Here is a 26,980-nt window from a genome sequence, read left to right on the forward strand (position 1 = left end):
GCAGGATTCACTATGAATACCAGCTGCTCAGAACCACAAGCGAGCAGAGTGCTGCTGCTGTACTCAGGTCCCAAAAGAGGCTTTGTGATTTTTTGAGCTGGGAGACTGTCCCTCAGCAAAACAAAAGCAGCAGCTCTTAAACAGCAAGATGGGACACGTTTCAGAAGGCTCTAGTAATTAAGCCTCAAACTGAAGAGTGGAATTCAAACTGAATCTTGGGAAGAAACAATTTTATTTATTCAATTCATAACATTTATCAATAAGAAGGAATTAACAATAAATTTTAGACTTTCAAACAAGGCTAAATATGGATTAAAGCTCATGTCAACATTCTAAACCTTGGGGTAGGCTTGTCTAAATAAAAATGTTTCTAGCAGGCGCTGGCTTGATGTCAAGAGGCAGGGAGTTCCACAGTGTAGGTGCTGCCACACTAAAATATTGAATTCTGCCGATCAAAGCAGCTGATTGAATGGAATTGAATGGAAAACCTGTTAAATTATACATTCACTTGCAACTGGGAATCCTGTTTCCTTTGAGGAGCCTAAAGGGGGACCTCCATTGAGGATTTCCATTGAGGATTATGTCTTTAATCTGGTGAAGTCAGGCACCAACAGAAAGCTAGGTAACCGACTAGCAGGATTGTTAATGCTGGCTGCAGAATCAGAGACAAGAGGCTTAGCCAGGCAGCCACTGGCTCTCTTTTGAGAGAGGCTAAGACCAAGCACCGACCCAGCTCACAGCCTTGGTCACCTGATGCAGATTAGCCATAAGAAGAGGTGGAGAGGACACTCACCTATGGGAAAGTTGCTGAATGCATTGATTTGTGATGGCCCTTTCTGCAGCTCTGGGTTGGCGTGGGGCACAACATTCTCCACGAAAGACTTCATGGCAGAATGATGGAGCTGCTGTTGGGATGGGAGCAGCTGCTGTTGCTGCTGCTGCTGCTGCTGCTTCATGAGTAGGTTTGGATCCAGCTGACAAGACTGTTGCATCATCTGTTGCTGCATATTGAGAGCGCGACTCTTCAAGCAGAGAGAGAGGGAAAAAATGGATTTGAGACAGATGTCCTGTCTGAGGCCTGAACAACTAGGAAGTGGCTCCACTGTAGCTGCGAAACAGAAGCCATGGCATATGTAGCAGGCAGCTATAGAATCATGGAACTGTAGAGCTTGAAGAGACCCTCAGGACTATCTATTCCAACCCCCTGCAATGCATGAATATGCAAGGATCGAACCTGCAACCTTGGTGTTATCAGCACCTGAGTGGCTCAGTGTGTGCAGAAGGTCCCAGGTTCAATGCCCAGGTAGATCCCCCCCGTTTGAAAGCCATTACTGCCAGTCAGTGTTGTACACAGTACTGAGCTGGATGGCCTGACTCTGTCTAAAGCGGCATCCTAAACTTCTTATTCAGTCTAGTGGGTCATATGTTCTACAGACTTTCTGCCCTTACAACCTGTGCACAAAGGTGGAATTGGCTTAGCATCCAGCAAAAAAGGCCGTAATAATCATTCTTATAATAGTCAAACAAAGCAGCAGAGATAATTCAGAAAACACACACAACCAACATGACTTGAATCCGCAATATGGATGCAATCTTAAATAACGTTGTCTATGTATTGCTGGCAATGGATGTGAAAATAATTTTGTTTGGCAGAATCCGAGACCAGGGAGAAGAGTTGGTAGAAGAAGATTGGAAGAAATTTAAAGATTACTTACAGAAACACTGTAAAATTAAGGAATGCTAGAGGGATGCTGGAATGAAGTTATGTGGTTTTAGCAATAATGTCATAAAGGAGTATGTAAAAATGGGTTGATAACAGTTGAAAATGTAAGGCCATAATATATTAAGATAAAATATTAAGATAAAAGCAAAAAGGGTAAGGATTTGCTGAAACAACTATTGAACTAGAATACAAAAAAGGGAGGTATGAGGAGGTCAAGGAAATAAGCAAATGAAAGATAAGAAATGGAAAGACTGATTTGTTTTTTAATTGTTCTATATTTTGTATGTTTTTTTCCCCATTTTTTCCCCTTTTTTCTATTTTGTAATATCTTTGAAACTTTAATAAAGATTATTTGAAAAAAAAGAAAAGAAAATAATTTTGTTATTTGCAAATAAAACCTATCTTCTTTTCAACCTGCAAAATGGTCACTGTTAACGTACAATATTTAAACAAAGTGAGTCCTTGATCTGGGCTGCAAAACATAGGTGGTGAACTTGCTCTTGTTCTATGAAATAAAGTGGTCCAATTAGAACAACCTTTAGAATAACTTTATCCAGCAGAGAGAGAGAGAGAGAGAGAGAAAAGAGATGCTCCTTTGGCCATGCATGAAGGCAGCAGGAAGGAAAATAGGATAATCATAGAATCGTGGAGTTGGAAGGGATGATGATGTTGATGATGATAATAATAATAATAAAAAATTATTTATACCCTGCCCATCTGGCTGGGTTTCCCCAGCCACTCTGGGGTCCTCCTGCAGTGCAGGAATCTTTTGCCCAACGTGCAGCTTGAACCCACAACCCTGAGATTAAAATTAAGAAGTGAGCTAGTTCTTCCACAACAGATGATTCACCTATTTTGTCAAGGTGTGTTGCTAAGTGCACCCTAGCTTTTGCAAAGGGCTATCCACCGTTCTCGTGAAATATTCCAGCTCTCAGGCAAACAGCCTTGAACTGGCAACAAGAGATTTGTGAAGGAGATAACGTATGGGTCAGCGGAGAAAGACCCAATTCAACCTGATCTTTCCCGATCAATTCAGGTCAAGAGAAGGCAGAACCAATATTAAAAATGAAAGAGAAAACAAAAAGTTTCCCCAAACCCTACCTGCTGCTGCTGCTGCTCCTGGCGGCAGCCACCCCCAGCAGAGGACATGTTTCTCTGGCTCGGCACTTTCCTCTGCTGGGCCAGCAATCGCTGCAAAAAGTCAGGAAGAAGTCAGGGCAGAGTCAGGGAGGATGAGCACTTTCTAAGCAAAGTTGGGGGAGGAAGTGTATCACTTACTTGTAACTGGGAGATCTGGGAAAGCTGGTTGAGCTGGGAGAGTTGGTTCAACATGGCTACCTGTTGCGGGCCGAAGAGTGGATTCAGGCCCCCGTTGTTTGGTGCATACTTCAGCAAGGATACTGGAACCTACAAAGCGGAGAAAAGCATGACAATGAGATGAAGGTTGGAAGTTGGCTAGGACAGAGGGAGGGAGACACGCAACCAACACCTTCTCACCATAAGCAGGAAGAGCTGCCCCAGCAGATACTGGTAGCCTTGCTTGGCTTGGAGGCCCTTTACTTAGCTCTTTAAAAACTTGGGGGTGGGGAGTCCCGTAATGGGATGTGGAAGGGAGAAGAGGAGAGGTGGGAGGTGGAGAATGTGACTTGTGTTTGCTTGTACTAGGGCAGGTGCTATTGGGACCAAGCCTGGCAGCCATCATTTTTGAAGAGAGGAAGAATGTCTTTACAAAACTAGCACACCCATCCACCCAACATCAGGCCAGGCCTTCTCTTTTACAAGCCTCACCTGAGGGGAGAGCAATGGAGGAGGCACTTGAGCACGTGGATTAGGCTGAGATGAGTTAAGAGGCTGTGCTGGAGACGGCTGCATACTCCGGGGCTGTGCTGCTAGATTTCCAAACATACTGGGGTTGCCATTCTGCAGAGAGAACGTAAAAAGAGGGCTGAGCAGCTGTTCCCACCCTCTCCCAAGACAGGAGCAGGAGTACATAACCATAAAGTGGCAGCTTAGGTCAGGAGTGACAGAAAGTATGGTCTGCTGGCTACTGAAGCTGCTTCTTGCATTGCCCTTAAGCGTTGCATTCAGCACATGTAGGGAAACGGACAACTGTTCAGCCTAGTGCTGTTTTGGTAGGAAGGCGGCATTTCTAAGAAGGTGAGCTTGGAGCTGAGATGTACGTTGAAGCAAACAAGCATCACCCCGAAACCAGAGAGTAAGACCAAGTTTCCATCTCCCTCTGAATTCTACAGAGCTACTTTGTGGGCTTCCTCCCACTGGGGCATCTGCTTGGCCACTGTGAGGCTCCAACTGCTGCAGAGCTCTTTTGACATTCTTATATCCTTGACTCTTAGTAGACCCTGAAACTCTTTTGCCTGGAAGCAAAAAAGAATGCCTGCAACCCAGCACTCCTGCGAGGAGCTGAGGGAACCATGCCTAGTGCAGTGCTTTTTTTCTCCCTGAAAAAAAAATGTTTAGGGACTACTCTCATTTTCCTACTCATATTGAAATACTGCCACTCAATGAGCCAATCTTAGATTCACAAAATGTTTAAGGGTACGTGTACCGCTGCGTCCCCCCAGAAAAAAAGCACTGCCTAGGTGTGTGGGCACATACACACTGTCCTTACGATGGAAGTGGGATGTAGGTTCAAGTGAAGGGATTGGGATTTGCCTAAGCCAGTTAGTGATCTTTCAAAGCTCAGGGGAAATTTGAATCAGGCTCTTCCATGTCTTAAGACCAGTTTTTCCCAAACTTGGGTCTCCAGTTGTTGTTTTTTTAGACCACAAATCCCATCATTCCTAGCTGGCAAGACCAGTGGTCAGAGATGATGGGAATTGTAGTTTGAAAACAGCTGGAGACCCGAGTTTAGGAAACAATGTCTTAAACCTATAGTTCAAGCTACAGCACCACAATGGAGCTCCAGTCAGTATGATAAATCTATCTGCCACAGGAGACACTGGGAACCCACCAGGTTCTTCACCAGTAACGGGATCTTTGGTTAATGAGGGGGATGCCCTGAGGGAAGAAGGGAGCCCCCAAGACATACTGCAGTGGCACAACTGCTTCTCTTCTCACCCAACCACCCTTTCTGGACTAAAGTGAACATGCCAACAACAACCAGAACACAAAGGATAAGCCGGTGCTTGCAAAAATAGGCACACACTGCCCTCAGATGGGGCTGTAAACAAAAGCCCTGTCCACCCAAGGGTCTGGTTCCTGCACTGCGGGGAGTTGCGACTAGGTGACCCTATGATTCTGTTCTGCCTTCAGTTCTCCATATGCTATTGCGAATATGCGGACAGCGGTTGGAGGGTTGAGAAGTTAAAAAGAAACTACGAATGAGAAGCAGAGGAGAGTAACAGGCACATGTAAAGAGGAGATGGTGTAATGAGGCAAATGAAAAGGAAGGAAGGTGCTCTCTGACAATGGCTGTTTTTACAACACCATGCAGATGACTTAACCCTGGGGGAGGGAAGCCAGCAAGCACAACAGCAGCCACCACACACCTTGTATGGCACCAAGGACGAATCTGGGAAACCTGATCTAGAGGATGACAGAAGATTCTCCTGCCTGAAAGATATTTGATCTGGAGAAGCTACGAGAAATATGCATCTAGAGCAGTGTTTCCCAAAGTGTGGTACGTGAAAGGGTTTCTAAGGGTACACAAAATAATTTTCTCTAGTCGAGATAAAATATTATTATGAAAAATACCCACAAATGAACTTTGCCCCAGAAGGGGTTTGCCGGTAAGACTAAACTTGCAAAAAGGGGCACATGATTATTCTAAGTTTGGGAAACACTGATCTAGAGGGTTGCAGGTTTTTTAAAACCATGTGTGCACTAAGTGGAAGAGGACCAAAAGGTTTAAGCTGCCATTCATCTTCTCTAAATGTCTGTAAATCAAGGGGGATGAGACAGCATGCTAAAATCTGAGGAAGTACCCAATGGCTTTGTTGAAACATCATGTAAAGAGGATGCTCACAGCCTTACCTGTCTAACAGAATTCAAGTTTTGCATACCCAGCCCTGTTAGGGAGCCAAGGGCCTGGTTAGGTAGTGCACTGTTTGAAGGGGGAAACTTCACGTTCTGAGTGGACATAAACTGCATGTTCTGGGAATCGTCTGCTACAACAAGGCCATCCTGGTTGGGCAGACAAGTTGAAGGAGCAAGGGTTGGACAGCAAGCCAAGCAGCAGGATGGATAGACGGACAGGAAGAGGCAGACAAGTCCAGCATCAACGGGGTGGGGAGAAAAAGTCAGAAAACAGGAGAGAGGAGGTTAGTGCCACTGCAGTCTAGAGCCAGGTGGTTCCCTAAGCAGATGGAAGATACTCTTTTATTTTATATACTGTTCGATTTGTAAGAAAACCTCTAAGCAGTTTACCGAAAATAAGAAAAATTTAAAATCACTGATAAAATAATAGTGGGTTGTATTCAGCGTAGCATGAAGTCAGGGTCCCATCAGTGAAAGGATGGCTGCTAGTGCAATGGAAACCCGTTCCCCCAAATCTACTGTAGGGCTTTCCCCATCCCTCCCAAGCCTATTTGGCAGACACAGAGCAAGGGGAGTCCTGTTGCACTAGCAGCAATCCTGAGCCAAAAGGATGAGTTTGTGGAATATCTACCGTATTTTTCGCCCTATAAGACGCACTTTTCCCCCTCCAAAAATGAAGGGGAAATGTGTGTGCGTCCTATGGGGCGAATGCAGGCTTTCGCTGAAGCCTGGAGAGCGAGAGGGGTCGGTGTGCACTGACCCCTCTCCCTCTCCAGGCTTCAGGAAGCTATCTGCAAGCCTTGGGAGCCCGCGGGAGTTCCTCCCGGGCTCCCGCGGCTTGCGGAGAGTTGCCTGCACGCTGAAGCCTGCGCGCGCTGAACTCAGTGTGCCCAGGCTTGGCGCAGCTCTCCGCAAGGCACGGGAGCCCGGCACTGGGCTCCCGCACCTTGCGGAGAGTTGCCTGTTCTGGGGTCGGGGGAAGCTCGGGCTTCCCCCACCCCAGCCCCGCGCCTGGGGGGGAAATAATTTTTCCCCCTTTATTTCCCCCCCAAAAAACTAGGTGCGCCTTATGGGACAGTGCATCCTATAGGGCGAAAAATACGGTAATAATAATATTTATGAGTCACATTGTTGATGGAAGGTGAACTCAAAGCAATTCACTAAACCAAACATTAAGCACAACAGCAGTGAAAATGCTTTCCTGAGATGCCCACCCTGATTGAGAAAAGAGGAGTGCAGACTCCTCTCTTAAGGGCCTATGACTCATAGCAAAAGCAACAGCATTAGATGCTCCTGAATGCAGTGAACTTAATCCCCCAACCCTGCAAACTATTTTCAGTGAAAACACATCAGCGTCCCTCAGAATCTTCCCCTGCTCTGGGTTCTGGAGGCACCAGAGTCAGTCTCCCACTCACTCATTTGCAGATGGGCAGCCTAGAATTAAAATTAAGGGTTAAGCAGAAGCACACTACAGCTGCAATCCGAATCCTATTTATCGGGGAGGAAGCCCCACGGAATCAAGAAGGACTTACTTTGGAGTAGACATGGTGAGGAGCACAATGCAACTCTTTAGTAACACATCAATTTATTTATTTTTATTACAGGAGCATTCATTTTACTGAGTACAGCAGCAATTGTTTTTTTACTGCCCCTTGGGAGGAGACAGGCTCTCTCACCTTATCAAAGTAAGGATTTCGATCCACGGAAGACTCTTTGGAAATCTGAGGACGGGCGCCTGGGCCTTTTCCTATCACCCGGCTGTACTCTCCAGCATTCAGGCTGTGCTTGTCCATCTCCATCCGTTTGTCAGGCAAGATCCCTAAGGGGAGATGGGAAAGCATCTTCACACAGCTGCTCTGAACAGTGGATCTCAACAGAAAAGACTAACACTGCCTCTTGCTTAAACTCCACGGGCACAAAAAGTTCTCCTAAAGCAGGCGTGTCCAAAGTCTGGCCTTCCGGTTGATTTAATCCGGCCCCTGAGACAGTATATGTCTTGGGGTAAAATCCTAAAAAAAGTCAACAACTTTGGGGTAAAACTGTAAAAGCTCACCATCTTCAATCCTAAAAAAAGATCAACAACTGTGGCTGGCCCTCATGCATGTTCACTTCATCAAATCTGGCCCTCTTTGAAAAAAGTTTGGGCACCCCTGTCCTAAAGCAACCTTCCCCAATCTGACACCCTTCAGTTGTTCTGGACTGCAACTCCCATCAGCTCCAGCCAGGATGAAAATAGCAATCCAAACCTTGCACAGGAAATTCCTGCGAAGAGAACGCAGGTGAAACCGAGTCTTTTTTTGACAACAATATGCTCAATTTCATTTGCTTTAGGTGCAAGTTATAACTGGGATTGCTGATTTTTTAACAAGGCCTGAGCCAATTGGGCTAGAAATGCACACCATTTTAAAAAGTCCACAAATAAATAGGAACCTAGGAAGTTGTCTTTATACTGAGACAGATCACTGGCCCATCTAAATGGACTGGTAGAGGCTAGTCCTTCCCAGCCCTAGCAGAAGATGCTGCCATTGGGGATTGAACCTGGAGCCTTCTGCATGCCAAGCCAGCGCTCTATCACTCTGCACCCCCCTTCTATCTTGAGTCACCTTTCATTCATCCCACCACAACCCCATGCCTGCACTTACCTCCAGATACATCCATCTTATTGCTCTGCATCATTTCTTCTGGTGACTCTCTCTAAAGGAATAACCAAGAGGAGCTTAATTACAGTCAGCCTCTGCTTACTGGTATACTCCAGGCTACCCCTTCTGCTTTTCATGAGGGAGGGAAGGCAGGCAGGCAGGCAGACAGATTACAGAGTGCATCTTAGCAAAAAGTGAAAAAAGCAGGCACTATGAAGCAGGGCTGGAAAAAGAATGAATTGCCACGGGATGAGTCCTTGCCCTGCCACGCACACCCCACTTCAGGACTTACATGGAAGCCGAGATTCACAAACTGTTTCACAAATGGATTGATCCACGTTTCGTCTTGCTTGTTTCCATTTTTCATTGTTCCCTACAAGTAACCACAAACAGCATGGAAACTTCATTATTAGATATATGGCTACTGATCAACACCTACATAGGACTTTAATGGGGCACAGGCTTCAGGTAGTTTAAGAGGCAGAGGGAGCTTTTCTCTGTCTTGCTCTGCAGCTAAACTCGGTTACCTTAGAAGGCATCTTTTTAGGGTAAGGTGGCCAGTGTAGAGAGGCGTTCGCATCTTGGGCAGAGTTGCTGTTCCACATCCCAATCTCAACGTCGTCCTCTTCCTCCCAGTTCGACTGATGGCTTCCTGGCAAAGGCATGTCGCCCCCACACCAGCCATCTGGAACTTGCATAGACTTAGGTCCTGATTGTGATAAAATAAATAAATCACTTTTTACTCATCAGATACAACACGTCCCCCTGCCCTCACTATAGCCACTATGCAGCACTATCACCTGGGGAGCTGTTATTCACATTTTACAAAGAACAAGAGTCAAGCTAACAGCAGCCAATGACAAAGGAGGGATCTGAACGCAGATCTCCCAGACCCAAGTCGTAGGGCCTCCCTTCTTAATTCAGCTCTCCAAACAAAAGCACCCTTGGTTCCCAGCACCCCCCAGATCTCGACACCTGGCAACTTCCCTAGTGCAGTTCCCCACTTCCAGCCCACCTAGAAAAGCACATACCAGGTTTATGAGGAGCCTGCTGCCCAGCAGATGTGTTCCCCCAGCTACCGGCACTCATAGCATCACCGACCGATTCTCCCCAGCTCGTACCAGCATCAACAGGCTTGCCCCAAGCTGATGTGCCATTGTCTACAGTAACAGGAGCAGGAAGAGGCTCTCCCCAACCTTTCAAAAGAGGTTCACATTATTAGCTGGACCCAAAACCAGGCAACAACATGGCTAGGCTAACTTTTGGATTGTTTAAGGAAAATTTAGTGACTTTTTAGTAACAATTTCAGTTCCATTGTGAGGAAAACTGTTCTATAACCAAATGGAAAGCTCACATTATCCTACCACCAACGCAAACTGATCTTCAAAGATGATGATAGTATAATAATAATAATAATAATAATAATAATAATAATAATAATACCCTGCCCATCTGACTGGGTTGCCCCATTTGCTGTGTTAATGATTAATGCCTGTTGATCAATAACCAAGAAAAATGCCATGTGTGGCACTTGTTCATCCCCCAAAAATATCCACAGGCAAGGATATAAATTCTTATTTTGCTCCTTGCAATTAAAACAAAATACAAGTAGGAATAAACAAGTAAGCAGCTGAAGGGTGGTGGTGGTATCTTTGTATTGTTTGAAAGGCAAGACACAAAAATCAGTCAACCTACTGCAAATCTCCTAGGATCTTTCAACAACTGTGAGTTTTCATTGATTTGAAAAGGCTAAGATGTACCACTGAATGATTTTCTGGCTACTTCTCTACACAATTTTATAAACCATGGTTTGCACCCAACTTTAAACCATAGCTTAAAAACAAACAATGGTTAAACACAAATGAAGCTAATACACAGTGCTTGCTCTGCTTCTGCCCTGCTCCTGTTGCTCCACCAGGAAATGAGCCAGAGTCTGACTTGTGATACCTGAACGTGGGAAGATGGTTTGTTTCTCTCCAGACAAACCACACCTGGAAGCCATGGTATATTCTGGACTTCCCGCTAGCTTTCTGGAGCGAAACAAACAACAATGCTTTTCAAGAGACACTCCAGTAGCCTCCCCCCCCCAAGTAGCGCCTGAGGGTTGTCTCAGTCAGGCAGATCATGGAAAATGGAGCCTTACCAGAGCTGCTGCCACTGCCGCCACCAGTCTCCATGCTGCTCACGGCGCTTGAAGAAAGCCCTTGCTGCAGTCCCTGTGCCTGCTGGTCTGAACAGCCGCTGCCACTGTTCAGAGTGTTCTTGTTCCACATGTTCACATTCTTGTAGTTGTACTTGCTCGGGTCGCCCCAAGCGGAAGTTCCATCGTCAATCTCCATTTTGCGGCGAATGGACTCGGGGGATGGCTCCTCCCACCCGGTGGGCTCCTCTTCCTTGGCTGCGGACGGCATTGGTCCTCCCAGCCATCCTGCGGCCGGCGGCTTGCTTGCCGCAGACGGTGCCCCCCAGCAGCCCACCTCTTGTTGCTTGCTCCAGTCTGGGGACGGAGGGCGCTTGGAGGGTGCCTCTCCCCCCCAGCTCTGGGAGCGGCTTGGCTTAGGAGATTCTCCCCACCCCTGGCTTTGGCTTGGCTTGGCAGACTCTTCCCATCCCGTGCAGCTCGTTGGCTTGGCGTTGTTGTTGCCGCCACCTCCCCCCCAGTGCGCAGCGCCGGACTTGCCCGGCTCTTTCCAGCCAGAGGTCGACTTGTCGCTGTCGCTGCTGCCGGAACTGGATTTCTTCACCTCGCCCCAATGATTGCTTCTCAGGTTCTCCCCCCAGCCGTCGACAGCTGGGGCCGCCCACCCGGGGCTTGCCTTCTGCCCATCTCCCCACCCCTGCTTGAGCTTGTCTGGGTCGCTCCACTGCGATGATGAGCACCTGTCCTCTTTGCCGCTCCCCCATGATTGATTGCCCTTGGCCTGTGCAGTGGAAGCAGAGCCCTCTTCCCACCCCCCCTGGGTGCCAGAGACTTTGGAGTCCCCCCACCTTGTAGCAGACTTTGGATCGCCCCAACCCTGGCTGGATGGAGCGTTGTTGCCATGCAGGCTGGACCTTTCTGTGAGGCCCCCTGAGCCGCAGGCTTGGGCCATACAGGCCCCCCAGGCCTCTGTCCCATTGTCAGTCTTCTTCTCCCCTCTTGAAGAAACCTCTGTGTCCCAGGCAGTGTTTTGTTTGATCGGAGTCTGTCCCCAACCGGAATTGGAAAGGACCCGGGGGTCCAGATCTGTCCTGTTCACTATGCTCTGGAGCAACGCGTGCTGGTCAGCTTTCCTCCTTTCGCGGTTCGCCCCTTCCGCAGCGGATCTTTCCTCGGGGCTCTCGGTACTGCCATCGCTATCCGCAATACTGCTTTTCGTCCACCCGCCGTTCTGCTCCACATTCTGAATTGCTGCAAAACTCTGGATGTCGACCGCGGCACTCTCCTCCTCAGAAGATTTCCGCATGGTTGTAAACTTCTTACTGTTCCCGCTGCCACCCTTGGAGGCGTGAGGGTTGCTTGGAAGTTTGTTCCACTCTCCGTCGGCTAAGGTGGTGCTTTGGGCAGGACCCCTCCGGCCGCTGCCTCCTCCTCCTCCTCCTCCAGAGCCCATTCCAATCCCACCCCCCCACACCACATTCTGGGCGCTGGCCCCCCCGCCTGCCGCCTCCCACGCCCCTGCTCCTTTCTCCCCATTGATTTCAAAGTTAGTGCTGCTGGTCCCGCTGAGCCCAGGCTGCATTAGGTTTGCATTCACAGTGTCGCTATTGGCTTGGCTGTTTGAGCAGGTGTCTCCGGAGTAAGCGGGGCTGTAGGTGCCCCACAGAGTACTGGGAGTTCCACCATTTTTTGCTTCACCATTGCTCAGGTGAGAAACGGAAGTGCTGCTTATTACTGGAGAGGAGGCCTGGGGCTGAGGCCGACTGCTCTTGGCACTCACGCACCAGGCCCCAGGCCCTGTATTACTACTTGCCGGTTCAGTCACCTGCATCGAACCAGCAGGGTTTGGTAAACTAGAGGTCATAAAGTTAGTAGTGTTATTATTATTTGGTCCATTCACTTCGGGGTTAAGGCTCTGAGGCTGCCCACTCCGCGAAGCCTTCCTTGTACCATTCGCTTGGGGATCACAGTTTTCCTGGAGGCTGGCCCAGGAGCCGCCAAGGCTGGACGAGTTCATACTCTGATTGTTCGCTATCTGACCTAAACCTGTGCTGCAGCTACCGCTTCCTCCGGGCCCTTTCAGGGCATGCCCATTGTTCTCCAAGACAGGCCAGGCACTGCGGTGGCCGTTGGAATTCAAAGTGCTGGGATTTAATCCTCCATTGGATGAGTTGAGCGCGCTCCAAGTGTTCATTCTATTGTTGCTACTTTCCGACATGCCGTTAGGAGCATCGGCGGGCATCGGCGAGCAGGAGCTCACGAGGGAGCCGAGGGACACGCCCCACGACCTGCCAGCGCTCCCGTTGCCCACGTTATTGCTGTTGCTACTGTTGCCAAACTTGGCCTGAGGACAGTGGCCGCCGCCGCCGTTCCGCAGGCCATTCACTTCACTGCCCGGGCCCCGTGAAGCCATGGCGATGAGGTTCCTCTCCGACCCAGAACTCGAGGCAGAAGCAGAGTCAGTGTCCGTACATTCTGAAGCCAGCTCCACGTCACTGCCGGTGATTGAGGGCCATGCCTCCTTGTCTGAGCCGTCTACAATAACTTTATCCCAGTTTGTGCTGGAGTCACCACTGGAAGAGACTGTTCCCCACTGAGAGTTCTCATAATGGGATCCTAGTGTGCTGTGGTTCAGATCTAGGAGGAGGAGGAGGAGAAGACAAGACATTGTCATCATCATTGGAAATGGTACAGCAAAAAAGAAACATTCAGTACAGTGAGCAAAGAAACAGAGGCAAGAAGACTCTCCAGAATTCTGGAAAACTAGGATCATAAGATGTTGCAAAAGCACATGGCTTAGGTACTTGCAATATTCTTAGCAAAAGGACAGGCACAGGTATGTCCATATATTCCACATGTGAAATGAGCCCCAATACCTAAAATGACTTGCCTCTCCCCCTTCCCCACTCATTAAGATCTACAGGAGGGGAGTCTCACCACATCCCACTGGTAGCTGAAGTGCAGCTAGTGGAATGGTGGGAGAGTGTCTTGGCTATGGAGCTCATCTTAGCCCCTCCCTCTTGTTAAGAACTCTGGCCAAGCTCTGGAGCTCTCTTGCTTAGACTATTACGGCCTTCTCTGGTCTGCTGTGGTCTTGCAATGGTCAACTCATCCCTGCTCAGGGCTCCAGATTCATTCACCTCTCTGGTCACTCTGATCATCTGACAAGTGCCTACAACGGCTTGCTGTCCGTGCAGACTTCTTAGCATCCAGCCTCTTATTATTCTGAGAGTAAACTGCCGGCATATAGAAAGCATGTGCCCCCATTATGCTCCTCTTCAAAATGTCAAGTCACACAATGGGTGCACCAACCTTCCTATTACACTGAGAACAGTACTATATTCTTAAGTGGAGAAACTCTCTAGCGCTCCTCTGGTCACAAGTGTGAAGGAAGAACTGACGCCAGCAAGTGTATTATTCCTCCTGCCCGCTCCACTCCCCCCAAGTGTGGAAAGGCAGGTGACACAGCTGAGGGCAGAGCGACCATGTGTTGTGCCTTGGCAGGTTCTGCAGCTGCAGTCTTGGCATGAAGCACAGGAAAAGAACATCCGGTTTCTGCAGAGTTGTGACATTTAGAAATGGAGGCGAAATGGGTCTTAAGGAGCATGGGAAAGAGCTGGGTTGGGCCTTCCTCCAAAGCATGCAGCCCCCCTGCCAAATGAGTCAGAAAGTTTACAGTCCTGTAAGTCTTCGCCGCCTCCTGACCTGCTTGCTTTTTGCTGCTGCTCTGCCCTTCGCCACCCACTGCAGGTTGCTCGCTTGTTACTGGACTCCCTTCGGACTGGCCGTTCAGCAGTTTAGATGCCGCCCCCAGGGTTGCAGCAATCCCCGGCAGTGGCTGCCCTCGCTTCAAGAGTTGCTTCTGCTCCTGGTGCCGGAACCGCGGAGGGACTTCGCGAGGTGGGTAGCGAGGCAAGGACGACGACTGCTGCTGCTGCTGCTGCTGACTGCTGACCAAAGCCCTCTTGGCATTATTATTGCCACCAACACTGCTGGGTGCTGTGGTTGTGCCGGCAGTGGAGGTGGCAGGTAATAGCTGATTGACACTGGGCTTGGCAGGTTCCGGCACTGCACTTGCCCAAAGCAAGATGTTTGATGGGGGAGGGGGAGAGAAGAGGGAGGAAGAGCAGATGTTAGTAAATTGTTTTAGAAGACCATTAAAAACAACAAATATTCATTCAACAAAACACACAATTGTTCTCAAAAACACTTATAAAACATAGAACTTACACAAGGGGTTTAAAAAGGCGTTAGCTATACAGTCAAACAGTCAAACTTGAGTCTCAAACGGCTCTGTTTTTGAATGTTTTGGCTCCCAAACGCCAAAAACCCAGAACGTTCCTCAGAACTCAAACGTCCAGCATGGCTTCCGCTTGAGTGCAAGAAGCTCTTGCAAGCCATGCCTCAGAACCTGAACAATTCTGAAGTCGAATGGTCTTCCGGAACAGATTATGTTCAAGTTCCAAGGTTTGACTGTATGCTTTATATACATGACAGACTAAGTGGCTTCTGCTCTTCTTAGAAAACCCTCCCCTTCCCCAGTGGCAATGGAACCGCTGGGATGATGGGAATGATGAAGCACCCCAGTGGCTTAGAGCAGAGGGGTCAGGAACAGAATAAACAGCTGGCTTGATCATCTCTGGAAAAAAAGACGTTTGGCCTGGACAAATCTCATGGAGAAACAGGCACCAGGAGAAACTCAATGTTGGTAGTCAGAAAGGATAAAGAAAAAGCAAAAAAGAAGGATGGAGGAAAGGCAGACTTGAGGGGTGATCTTCATGTTCATTTTTTTTTATAATATTTATTGGGATTTTACAAAAACATCAGTTTACAAAATACAAAAAAGAACATATGAAAAGAACAAAAAAACCCCTAAAAAAATACATAAAAAAGAAGAGATACAAATAAAAATACAAAATACAAAAAACGAATAGGTAAAAGAGAATTAAAAACAAATCCATTTTTTATAACTTTATGCTCATTAACTTGTTTCCTTGACCTCCTCACACCTCCCCTTTTTGTATTCCCATTCAGATAATCAAATCAGCAAATCCTTACCCTCTTTCATTTATCTTAACTCTATATCTTAACATATTATAACTCTATATTTTCATCCATTATCAATTCATTTTTGCATATTCTTATTAACTTTGTTGCTAATACCCCCTATTCAATCCAATCATCATTTTAACATTCATTAATTTTACAATATTTCTGTAGATAGTCTTTAAATTTCTTCCAATCTTCTTCCACCCACTCTTCTCCCTGGTCTCGGATTCTGCCAGTCATTTCCGCCAATTCCATATAGTCCATCACCTTCATCTGCCACTCTTCCAAGGTGGGTAAATCTTGTGTCTTCCAATACTTTGCAATCAGTATTCTTGCTGCTGTTGTTGCATACATAAAGAAAGTTCTGTCCTTCTTTGGCACCAATTGGCCGACTATGCCCAGGAGAAAGGCCTCTGGTTTCTTCAGGAAGGTATATTTAAATACCTTTTTCATTTCATTATAGATCATCTCCCAGAAAGCCTTAATCTTTGGGCACGTCCACCAAAGGTGAAAGAATGTACCTTCATTTTCTTTACATTTCCAACATTTATTATCAGGCAAATGATATATTTTTGCAAGCTTGACTGGTGTCATGTACCACCTATATATCATTTTCATAATATTCTCTCTTAAGGCATTACATGCCGTAAATTTCATACCGGTGGTCCACAACTGTTCCCAGTCAGCAAACATAATGTTATGACCAATATCTGTGCCCATTTAATCATTGCAGATTTAACCGTTTCATCCTGCGTATTCCATTTTAACAGCAAGTTATACATTCTTGAAAGTATCTTAGTTTTGGGATCTAACAGTTCTGTTTCCAATTTTGATTTTTCCACCTGGAAGCCAATTTTTTTGTCCAAATTATAGGCCTCTCTTATTTGATAATAATGAAGCCAGTCTCGCACTTTATCTTTTAATTTCTCAAAACTCTGCAATTTCAATTTCTCTCCTTCTTGTTCCAATATTTCCCAATATTTCGGCCATTTGGCCTCCATATTGAGCTTTTTCTGAGCCTTCGCTTCCATTGGTGACAACCACCTTGGGGTTTTATTTTCCAATAAGTCTTTGTATCTTATCCAGACATTGAACAATGCTTTCCTGACAATATGGTTTTTAAATGCTTTATGTGCTTTAACCCTGTCGTACCACAAATATGCATGCCACCCAAAAACATTATTAAAACCTTCCAAATCCAAAATGTCTGTGTTCTCAAGAAGCAGCCAGTCTTTCAACCAGCAGAATGCTGCTGATTCATAGTAAAGTTTAAGGTCTGGCAGGGCAAATCTGCCTCTTTCCTTTGCATCAGTTAATATTTTAAATTTTATTCTGGGCTTCTTGCCCTGCCAGACAAATCTAGAAATGTCTCTGTGCCACTTCTTGAAACAGTCCATCTTGTCCAAAATTTGCAATGATTGAAACAGAAATAACATTTTTGGCAATACATTCATCTTTATAGCTGCAATTCGACCCAACAAGGAAAGCTTCAAATTTGACCATATTTCTAAGTCTTTTTTCACTTCTGACCAACATTTCTCATAGTTATCTTTAAATAAATTTAAGTTCTTAGCAGTCATATTAACCCCCAGATATTTTACTTTCTTAACTAATGTTAAACCTGTCTCCTTCTGAAACCTCTCTTTCTCAATCGGTGTTAAATTTTTCTCAAGAACTTTAGTTTTTTACTTGTTCAGCTTAAATCCTGCCACATGACCAAATTCTTGAATCAGTTCTAATACTCGTTTCGTACTAGATTCTGGCTCCTGTAACGTCAGAACTAGATCATCTGCAGAAGCTTTCAATTTGTATTGTTTGGCTCCGACCTGGATACCTTTAATCAGACGGTCCCTTCTAATCATATTTAGCAAAACCTCCAGGACCGAAAAGTCCTGAGGGTTCTCCTATCCTGCAGCTTAGGCTCCCCACCCCCACCCCAAAAAAACCAACCCCAGAAGCTACCAGAGCAGAGCTGGATCTGGGGGAAGTCTGTCTGTCATCTGTCCATCTATCTATTTCCATTTACAGTGGTACCTTGGGTTAAGAACTTGATTCGTTTTGGAGGTCCGTTCTTAACCTGAAACTGTTCTTAACCTGAAGCACCACTTTAGCTAATGGAGCCTCCCCTGCCGCTGTGCTGCTGGAGCACGATTTCTGTCCTCATCCTGAAGCAAAGTTCTTAACCAGAGGTACTATTTCTGGGTTAGCAGAGTCTGTAACCTGAAGCATCTGTAACCCAAGGTACCACTGTATATTCCACCTTTTTCTCCAAGGAGTTCTCCCCTTCCTCATTTAATCCCACAACAATCCTGTGAAGTAAGTTAGGCTTCGAGGCCCTCAGTGAGCTTCATGACTGAGTGGGGATTCAAACCCATGTTCAATTACCAATGTATGTCCAAGAGTTACTAGAGATGAGTGATTGTTTGTCTCCAATGCAACCCAGGCTCACACACACTTGCATGCTCAAAGATGGCTTCAGTTAACTTTCATAAGAAAACCATTCAATTTCCCACTTCCAATTCTCCCTGGAAAAATTCTTGGCACTAAACAGAAACTTTAAAGCAGTTGTGCAGCCCTTGACTTGCCTCAAAACTTAATAGCAAGGAAGATGAGCAAAGAACATGTTTTCAAGAAGCATAAGCCTTGTCTTAATTTTTTAAAACCTGTTTTTAATTTGTTTAAAAACTCTACAGTAGAGATTAGAAGAAGCACATCCAATGTGCTGCATAAACATCACTTAGCTGCTGGAAGGGTGTAGTTTTACAGGGCTAGTTAGTGAGTAGAACTCTTCTCTCAAGTCTTCACTTAGCATGAAAACAAAACTCTTCAGTGCAGACAGGAAACACTTTCACTAGCTGAAGAACCACCCTGCAAGTGTTGGTTTCACTCCTTTTTCTGGCACAAAGCAGGCTGCATTTAGACCTCTCTGCTTTCACCGTCACTTACAAACATAGCAACGTACTTTCCTTTTGAGTGCCTCACTGAGCTGCCAGTCTGGGGGTGCTAAAGGGCACATGTGGATTTCATATCACCAAGATGAGACATGCAAAATGCAAAAGTTCCAATGGAGGCCCCTGGGGAGGATGGATAGATGCAGTTGACTCCCCTAGAGCCATGAGAAGGAACAGGAAATGAGTCAAGGTGGGGACTTTTGACAGGAAATACCTGCCCTTTTACAGATAAAACAGCAATGGCTCACCAAAGCACAGTTAAGAGTGTGCAAGATTTTCTGGGAGTTCTGATGTGAAAGGAAACTAACTTTAGTTTTAATAAGAAAAGGGGCACTTTATACTACAGTACTTTATAGGAAAGTTTTAATTTCAGGAAGATGTTGAAAAGCTGGAATGTGCACATAGGAGGGCAACCAAGATGATCAAGGGTTTGGAAATCAAGCCTTATGGGGAAGGGTTGAAGGAGCTGGATATGTTTACTGAGAGGAGATATGATAGCCATCTTCAAATATCTTGAGGGCTGCCACACAACTCGAACCAAAGGCTTCATATGACAAGAAAGGAGATCCCGATTAAACATCAGGGAAAAAACTTTCTGACAGTAAGAGCTGTTCCACAGTGGAATGGTCTCCCTCAGGACGTTGTGGAGCAGGGGTTGGCAAGGTTTACCTTGCCTGGGCTGGTTCACACCAGTGGAGATCCCTCCGCGGGGTGTATAGCACGCACGTGATTTCCAGCATCTGCCCTGATGTGATTTCCGGCATCTGTGCAATTTCCAGCACCGTGGAAGCGAGTCCACGCGCCGCGCTGAACCGATTTAGCGCAGCGCGCAGGGACTCACTGAGCGGGCGGCTCGGGGGCCAGTTAAACGACCCCCAAGGGCTGCTTTTGGTCCATGGGCCTTAGGTTGCCGACCCCTGAACTAGAAGATCCTTGGGGTCCCTTCCAACTCTACAATTCTGATTCATCCGTCACAATTGGAACAAACAAACGAAACATGCCACCAGGCTCCAGTAGGGTATATTTATTTGAACCTTAAGAAAGACTAATTTAAGTGATTGTCAGAGCAATCCTAAAGATGGCAAAAGGCCGACTGAGGGTCTGCTGAAAGTAGGGTGAGTGCCACTGACCTAGCTATGGGACAGTACAAGATCCCCTAAGAACATCAAGAGCCCACTAGATCAGGCCAAATGGGCCCATCTAGTCCAGCATCCTGTTCTCACAGTGGCCAACCAGATGCCTGTCGGAAACCTGCAAGCAGGATTTGAGAACTAGAGCACTCTCCCCTCCTGTGGTTCCCAACAATCGGTATTCAAAAGCATTCCTGTGCCTGCCTGTGGATTGCAGTCTTCAATCAGGTTTCCAATTTCAAAATGTATACATACTTCCTGAACAAAATCCATACTGACTAGGCACTATAATATTTAAAGAACTGCAGTCTGTAATTAAGCAGGACCTTAATTACAAGCCAAGAAGCAAAATCCAGAATTTGTTGCAATACTGCCCATATTAGCATTGCACTGCAAAATTATAACCACTTGAAAACAATAGTCTTTTGTTTACCCGTCTGTGCACATGTAAGTAGACTAAGCAAGATCACTTACTTGCAGGCTAAAGCTGAATCCTATGTACACTTATTAAAGAAATTCCACCAAAAAGACTGACTTATATGGGATCTGATTTTTCCTTTAAACCAGGCTATTATTGCTTTTCTAAATTAAAGAGGCACCTTTAATTCTTAAAAAGTTAATTAATTTTTATCCACCCTGGGCACGTGTGTACTACACACTGGTCTGACACCCTTAAGTGAAGCAAATTAGCCTATTATTCAAAATGCACCATTCTTAAGTATACTAAGTTTAGAGTGCACTGAAGCTTTTGTTTCCTAATCGATCTAAGATGCCTAGCATTTTGGAAGATACTACTCAGAGCACCCTTATAATGCCAAAAGGACTCTTAGCCAGTTTCACTCATGAGAAAAGTAAAATTAAATTGAAAGAAAGGAAGCCTGTTCAAAGTCTTATAACTGCCCCCAAATCCCTCTTTTCCTCTGCTTTGCACTTAATGCAATCTGAAACAAAACATTAGATGACTCCAGACATCAAGGGACACAAAAAAATCAATCTGCTCAACAAAAGATTTGCAGAGCAAATGTATTTGTGCAATCTGCAGTACTATCTTGGAAATATCTCCTAACGAGAGAAATTTAAGTACAGGATAGTTTTTTAAAAACCCAAAAAAACCAAAACCAAAGGTGAGAGCCAACATAGCATGAGAGGGTGTCTGCCTTTGCAGTGGGGCTTCTCCTTCCATTCCTCCCCTGAAACTCCAACCACACCCAAAAAATCTGCTCCAGAGTTTTGGGGACCCTCCAGAGCAATTTTGTGAGTGCATGGAGGGGTGCAGGAGGGGAAAATCAAAGAAACCAGAAGCGACATCGCACAAGCAGATTTCCGTTGTGCAAGCAGGTGGACATCCTTGGATGTTGTTCCAAATTTCCTGCTTTTAGACAGAATGCAGGCATTCAAAATGTGCAGCAATATCTGGTATCTAAGGAGGACCGCTGGGTCTGGGGAGGGGGACTTTGCTCTCCATCCTCAAACAACTAGGAAAGGGCTTTGAATTACAAGAGTTAAGGCAAGCATCCCCAAAACTCAGCCCTCCAGATGTTTTGGGACTACAACTCCCATCTTCCCTAGCTAACAGGACCAGTGGTCAGGGATGATGGGAATTGTAGTCCCAAAACAGCTGGAGGGCCGAGTTTGGGGATACCTGAGTTAAGGCATAGGGTGGGTGGTGGGATGGGGGGAGGAATATCTCATTCATGCACTTTCCTCCTCTCCTATTTCAAAGCTCTTTGCTCATCTCTTCCAGCCTGTCCTTCAGAATAGGGGTTCAGTGTTCAACATGACAAGGGCTGGGGGAGGCTCAAAGGTGTGAGGATTCTTTTATGCGCCCCTCTGGAAAGAAAAAAGGTGGTGTCTCAAATAGAAAAGGCCTCATCACTAAAAAGCCAGGTTGTAGGCTTTCTCATGGAAGAATCTCCAGACCACCAAAGGCACATTCAAAGCTCTTCACCAGACAGAGGAGTCATATCAAAGTTACGCCAAGCCAATAACCATAAAATAACTCACCTTTGTTTTTTTGTTCAGCGGCCTGAAAAACAACAACAACAACAACCCAATTAATGATTATCAGAGACTTGCTTTCCCAACACTGGGCACAAACTGCTTTATAGGGCATTATCAGCATATGCATCCTTTCTCAACATAAATATGAAGCAAGGTTGTCTCCCCTCCTCCCTATAAAACTGTAGTCAGATCCCTTTAAAGTTGAAGGATTCTCCCCCTATGCTATGTGCAAAGAACTCCCAGCATTAAAGGCTAAAACATCTGATAATCATGCAATGTGAGGTTCACAAACACATACATTTTAGGCCCATAAAAGAGCCCTGAAGCTGGATCAGATCAAAGGGCTCCTGTCCAGTCAAGCACTCTGTTTCTCACAGTGGCCAATAAGATGCTCCTGCTGTTCCATCATGACTAGTAGCCATCAAGAGTCTCCTCCTCCTCCATGCATTTGTCTAAGCCCATTTCAAAGCCACCACAACCCACTAAGTGCCTTAGTTTCTGACTCACCTTTTTCTGAGCAGCTTCTTTCTTCTTCTTGTCGTCTTTCCTCTTTTTCCTTTCTTCCATCAACTGTTCTTCCTCCTCTTGCACCAATTCCCTGAGAAGGACAGGGCTGCAATTAGACCTCCAAAGACACACAACCAATGTCTTCCCTGCGAGGCACAGACCCCAATTCATTCTACTCTGGGTCAAACTTACTTGGATAAAACCCACACTAATTTGCTAGGAATTAAAAGTCCAGTTCTGCCTACTATACTGAAAAGCATTAAGATGTCTGTCACTCCAACTTTAATAATCCTAGCAGTATCTTCCTAGATATACCTTTTAATTCTGCGAGCATACAAGAATTATGGCGTGCACTTTTTAATTCAGTTTGAATTCGGACTAGAAATGCTTTTAACAAGGTGCAAGTCACGTAATATATTTTTTTAATCTGGTAAGTGCTATGCTCCAATATTTGATTTGTTACACTTACTCCAAGGCAAAACTAGAAACAAGGAAAGGAGGAACTGCTGCCCACTGAAAAGGAAGGGGTTTTCAGAGGCAAGGAAGGTCTGGAGTGCCCCACAGGCTCCCAAACCAAGGAAGGGTAGCCCAAGGAAGTACTGGCAACTAAGCTGCACAAACAACAAACCCTCCACTTCTCCCAAACTTAGCAACCAAAAAAAAGAGGCCGCGGGGTTTGGGGAAAAGGTAGCGAAGGTAAGAGAGGCCTGCAGGATGGTGAAATATTTTGAGTTCTGCCCTCACAAGAAGCATACAAGGTTGGGTGTGGAAGAGAATGCAGACACCAGCTCGCCCAGCTAAAGGCATCACATTGCCAAAACCACAAAAACAACTTTGTCTATGTATTTACAGCTCCTGCTGTTCAAATTAATTAAATAACTAAATCAGTACTAAATTTTGTACCGCTAAGAGAGGCTCGCAACTGAAAAAGCCATAACACATCAAGAAAAAGGAATGGGACAGATTTTAAAACAGTAAGATAAGTAGATGATGCTGTAACAATAACTGCCTTAAAAGTAAGGGGGAAATATGAAAACTGCGTTGAAGTAGAGAGGGTCATTAAGCCAAACAACAACAGGCAAGGCCAGGAAATCACTTTCTGAATTGCCATGGGAGGCTCTCTTCCAAACCAATTCCTTCCACATGGAGCTGTGCTGAAGAAGACAAAAGTGAATCACTGAGCAGGAAACAGACCCACCCTCAGGACACTCCACCTGCATTAATTGACAAAAGGCAGCTGCAATCACAGGGCATTGGCAGGGGGGGCTGGCTGCTTAATCCTTTCAGCTGCTTTTCTCCCCTTAAGTGAGCTAAGTCCCTTACCTCAATGAACATAGCTGGGGAAGGAGTTATTTAGAGTAGAGAGCAGTCAGACGGGTTAAGCAGCCTTTTCACCCCACTCTGTGCTCCACTGAAGACTGCAAGCCTCCAGAGGCTGCTTTTCACTAATTAGCTAGAATTGGGCAAGGTGTCACATGATTGCATGCTAGGTATAGCTTGGTCCCGGTAGGGCAAGGTGGGGACTGTGAGGGGATTCAAGTTGCTGCCAAGTCAGTCTGCTCCCTGCATCAACAAAAAGGCACAGCAGACTCCGCAAGATGGCGCTAGCCTGACTCAACGGGTCTAAGCAAACAGCTTGACAATTGTTGCTTTATGAAGCCCTTCCAGCTGTAATGGAATTCTACTCCTAGTTTTATTGGCCTCGTTTTGACCCACTTAAGCGCCACATGTCCTCAATTATCGCATCTTGTTGCAACCAACCAACCCCAAAGTCTCAATTTAAGGCAATTACAGGGACAGTAAATTAGACCGAAAGCAAGCATGTTTGTCCCCCTCGTAATATGCTCCACTGAAAACCTTTTACAGATGTGTAGCATTTACCCAAGTAGTCAATAGATCCAAGTAATCACAATGTGATATATATATATATATATATATATATATATATATGTGTGTGTGTGTGTGTGTATGCAAATCATGCTTGCATTACAATTCAAGTCCTCTTGAGACTTGACACTCCAAATTGTGGGGACCCAGGGGGCTATTGGTGTTATAAAGCAGCATGCATAAGCAGATAGGGAGGTGATTTAATCCACAGATAATGAGGTTTGCCTGCACAAGACCACACCCAGGGATCAGCTCACACCCAGAGTTCAAAGAAGCCCAGACAACTGAATGCACACACACTATTCACACCTTTTGCGCTGCAGCCTGATAAATCTTCATATGGAAGTAATTAGGTGCTATGTAATCACAGTACTATGCAAGACAAACTAAGCAAGCAAACTTTTCTTCTACCAACTTCAGATAAACTAGGAGCATGCAAACACTCAGGATAGACCTGAAAGAGATCTGGGAATTTTGAAATTTTGAAAACTGCACAATATGCTACCAACTCTAACTGCCACAAAAGATTCAATACTTTCTAGGTTTTATACCATACAGTCCACTGAGCAGAAAATCAAAAACAGAACAGGAATCCTAAAACTTTAATTCCTGAGTGTCATAGCTGAATGGGGACTGGAACCCTGGCCTCCTAGGTCCTGGTTCGGCACTCTAACCACTACACCACACTGCCTCTCACCTGATACTTAAGGTAAAGGGACCCCTGACCGTTAGGTCCAGTCGCGGACTACTCTGGGGTTGCGGCGCTCAACTCGCTTTACTGGCCGAGGGAGCTGGTGTACGGTTTCCAGGTCATGTGGCCAACATGACTAAGCCACTTCTGGCAAACCGGAGCAGCTCACAGAAATGCCATTTACCTTCCCACCAGAGCAGTACCTATTTATCTACTTTGACGTGCATTCAAACTACACCACACTGCCTCTCACTTGATACTTAGGCAGTATCAATACTCAGGAAACACTGTGACATCAGAAAAAGTGCCTTTGGTGTACTCTTTTCCACACTGCTAAAAATACTTTTGTTCAGGCATGTATCCAGACATGTGGTTAAATGTTTTTAGCTGAACAGTTGATTTTAATTATAATTTATTTATATTTAATATACCTGTCTTTAACTGTCTTGTACTGATCATTTAAATATTGCTCATACACATCTTAGAGCAGGGGTGCCCACACTTTTTTCATAGAGAGCAAGATTTGATGAAGTGAACACGCGTGAGGGCCGACCAAAATTGTTGAGCTTTTTTTTTTTTTTTTTTTTTGAGGACTGAAGCTGAGCTTTTTTAAGGGTTTTACCCCGGGACATATACTGCCAAATTAGGCCCCCAAAATGGACTTTGCACATGCCTACTTTAGGAGAACCTTTTGTGCCCATGGAGTTTAAACAAGAGGCAGTGTTGGTCTTTTCTATTGAGATCCACCGTTCAGAGCAGCTGTGTGAAGACGCTTTCCCATCTCCCCTTAGGGATCTTGCCTGACAAACGGATGGAGATGGACAAGCACATGCCTGTCTTGGAGGTTCTATTTACAATCAAGCCGTATTTAATTTTTGTTAAATATTTAAAATAGCATGTCCTTTGCACCTCTAGAGAATGAATCACAGAAGAAAATCAAAGACGGGAGGGTAGCTTTTGGTAGGGAACAAAAGCCCAGCCCATGATTTTACTGTCTTATCAAGAAGGCTATCACAAAGTGTCTGTCAAATGCTTTGCTGAAAGTGAGATATACTACAGGCATATCCCCATCTCTCTGCCTTGCTCGGATTTAACTTGCACAATTTCAATCAACTTGCCTTCAACTGCATATGGTCAAAATCTCACAAGTTTATTACACATAAGATGCAAAAATGCTGTACAAACTTTCCCCCTGGACACCTCATAGCTCACATTTTACCTTCGAATACCCTTTGTATGTTTAAGCACCCAGGCAGTCTGTTTACAAAGGCTCAACAGGCAATTTCATTCACAAACATCAAAGTGTCAAGCAGAAGCCAACCTTCCCAAGAATCAGTTACATTCGGTTTAAGAACAAAAGGGCAAATCAAAGAGCTGAAACAGACATCCGCCTGTGCTAGATTCCAGGCCTTAAGGCAGCTGGCCTCACGCAAATTATGTGCCTTTTGCTTGGTGCATTTATGGAATACCCGTCTTAGAAATGCAACTAATGATTAGTTCAAAGCTTTGAGGTCAAGACGACAAAACCTTTAAGCAAACATTAATCACCTCTGGCTCAAGGACTCCCGCAAATCAGCAATGGAGCTGAGCAAACTATCCATACACAGCCAACTCATTCACAGCACTCTTACTTTGGGGGCAAGCGAAGCGGAATATGAGACATATGGTCTGTATGACTTGCATTGGAAGTCAAGGTACCCAGAAGAAGGGAAGCTAGAAACTCTGCAAAAGTTATGGTCAAGCAGCAATGGCAAACAAGTTGGAAGGTGGCGTAAGCCATCATCTAAATAATAATAATAGTAATAATAATGGCAGGAGGAGGTTGGCAGTGTTGCTCTTGACTCAAGCAGCATGCAAGCACTGGAAGGGGTTAAATGGAGCCGCTTGCACAGCCCCTTCTGACTCATCACAACTTTCGATGGTGAACCTCCAAATACTTGGAAGTCATTTATAGCATCCACTTAGGCAAAGACCTTGAAGGTTCCGGAACACTGCCTGTGCTGGCTGCTAGGGAGATAAGAAGGCCACCAAATCCACCTACACATCACTACCTGGCAACCCGGCTGACCTTGAGGCCTGCACGTCAATAAATTGGAAATATTAATTTATGTTGTTGCACTTTTGCTTGTTGACCTTATGACAGAATTGTCTGGTTGTTTATTGGTCCTGATTATATGATTTTTTAATTTCTGTATGTTGTTTTTCTCTGTTTTTATTATGAAGAGTATTAAATACTGTAAATAAACAATAAATATTTTAAATTATT

At 45.5% G+C, this 26,980-nt stretch overlaps 1 protein-coding gene across 1 annotated transcript in view; it reads right to left on the reverse strand.

Annotated features, from left to right (window-relative positions):
- TNRC6A (trinucleotide repeat containing adaptor 6A) overlaps window positions 1-26,980 on the reverse strand; it is a 42,026-nt gene that overhangs the window by 8,068 nt on the left and 6,978 nt on the right. The window contains exons 3-16 of the mRNA XM_083584665.1: window positions 22,137-22,227; window positions 21,633-21,654; window positions 14,204-14,566; window positions 10,502-13,135; window positions 9,390-9,554; window positions 8,886-9,067; window positions 8,651-8,731; window positions 8,362-8,413; window positions 7,396-7,538; window positions 5,717-5,866; window positions 3,512-3,643; window positions 3,002-3,130; window positions 2,820-2,914; window positions 794-1,020 (exon numbers count right to left, since the gene is read on the reverse strand). Of these exons, the coding sequence (XP_083440791.1) occupies window positions 794-1,020; window positions 2,820-2,914; window positions 3,002-3,130; window positions 3,512-3,643; window positions 5,717-5,866; window positions 7,396-7,538; window positions 8,362-8,413; window positions 8,651-8,731; window positions 8,886-9,067; window positions 9,390-9,554; window positions 10,502-13,135; window positions 14,204-14,566; window positions 21,633-21,654; window positions 22,137-22,227 (4,466 nt within the window). The remainder of the gene's footprint in view (window positions 1-793; window positions 1,021-2,819; window positions 2,915-3,001; window positions 3,131-3,511; window positions 3,644-5,716; window positions 5,867-7,395; window positions 7,539-8,361; window positions 8,414-8,650; window positions 8,732-8,885; window positions 9,068-9,389; window positions 9,555-10,501; window positions 13,136-14,203; window positions 14,567-21,632; window positions 21,655-22,136; window positions 22,228-26,980) is intronic.

Source organism: Podarcis filfolensis (assembly GCF_964270895.1).
Source record: "Podarcis filfolensis genome assembly, chromosome: 14".
Classification (NCBI taxonomy): Eukaryota; Metazoa; Chordata; class Lepidosauria; order Squamata; family Lacertidae; genus Podarcis; species Podarcis filfolensis.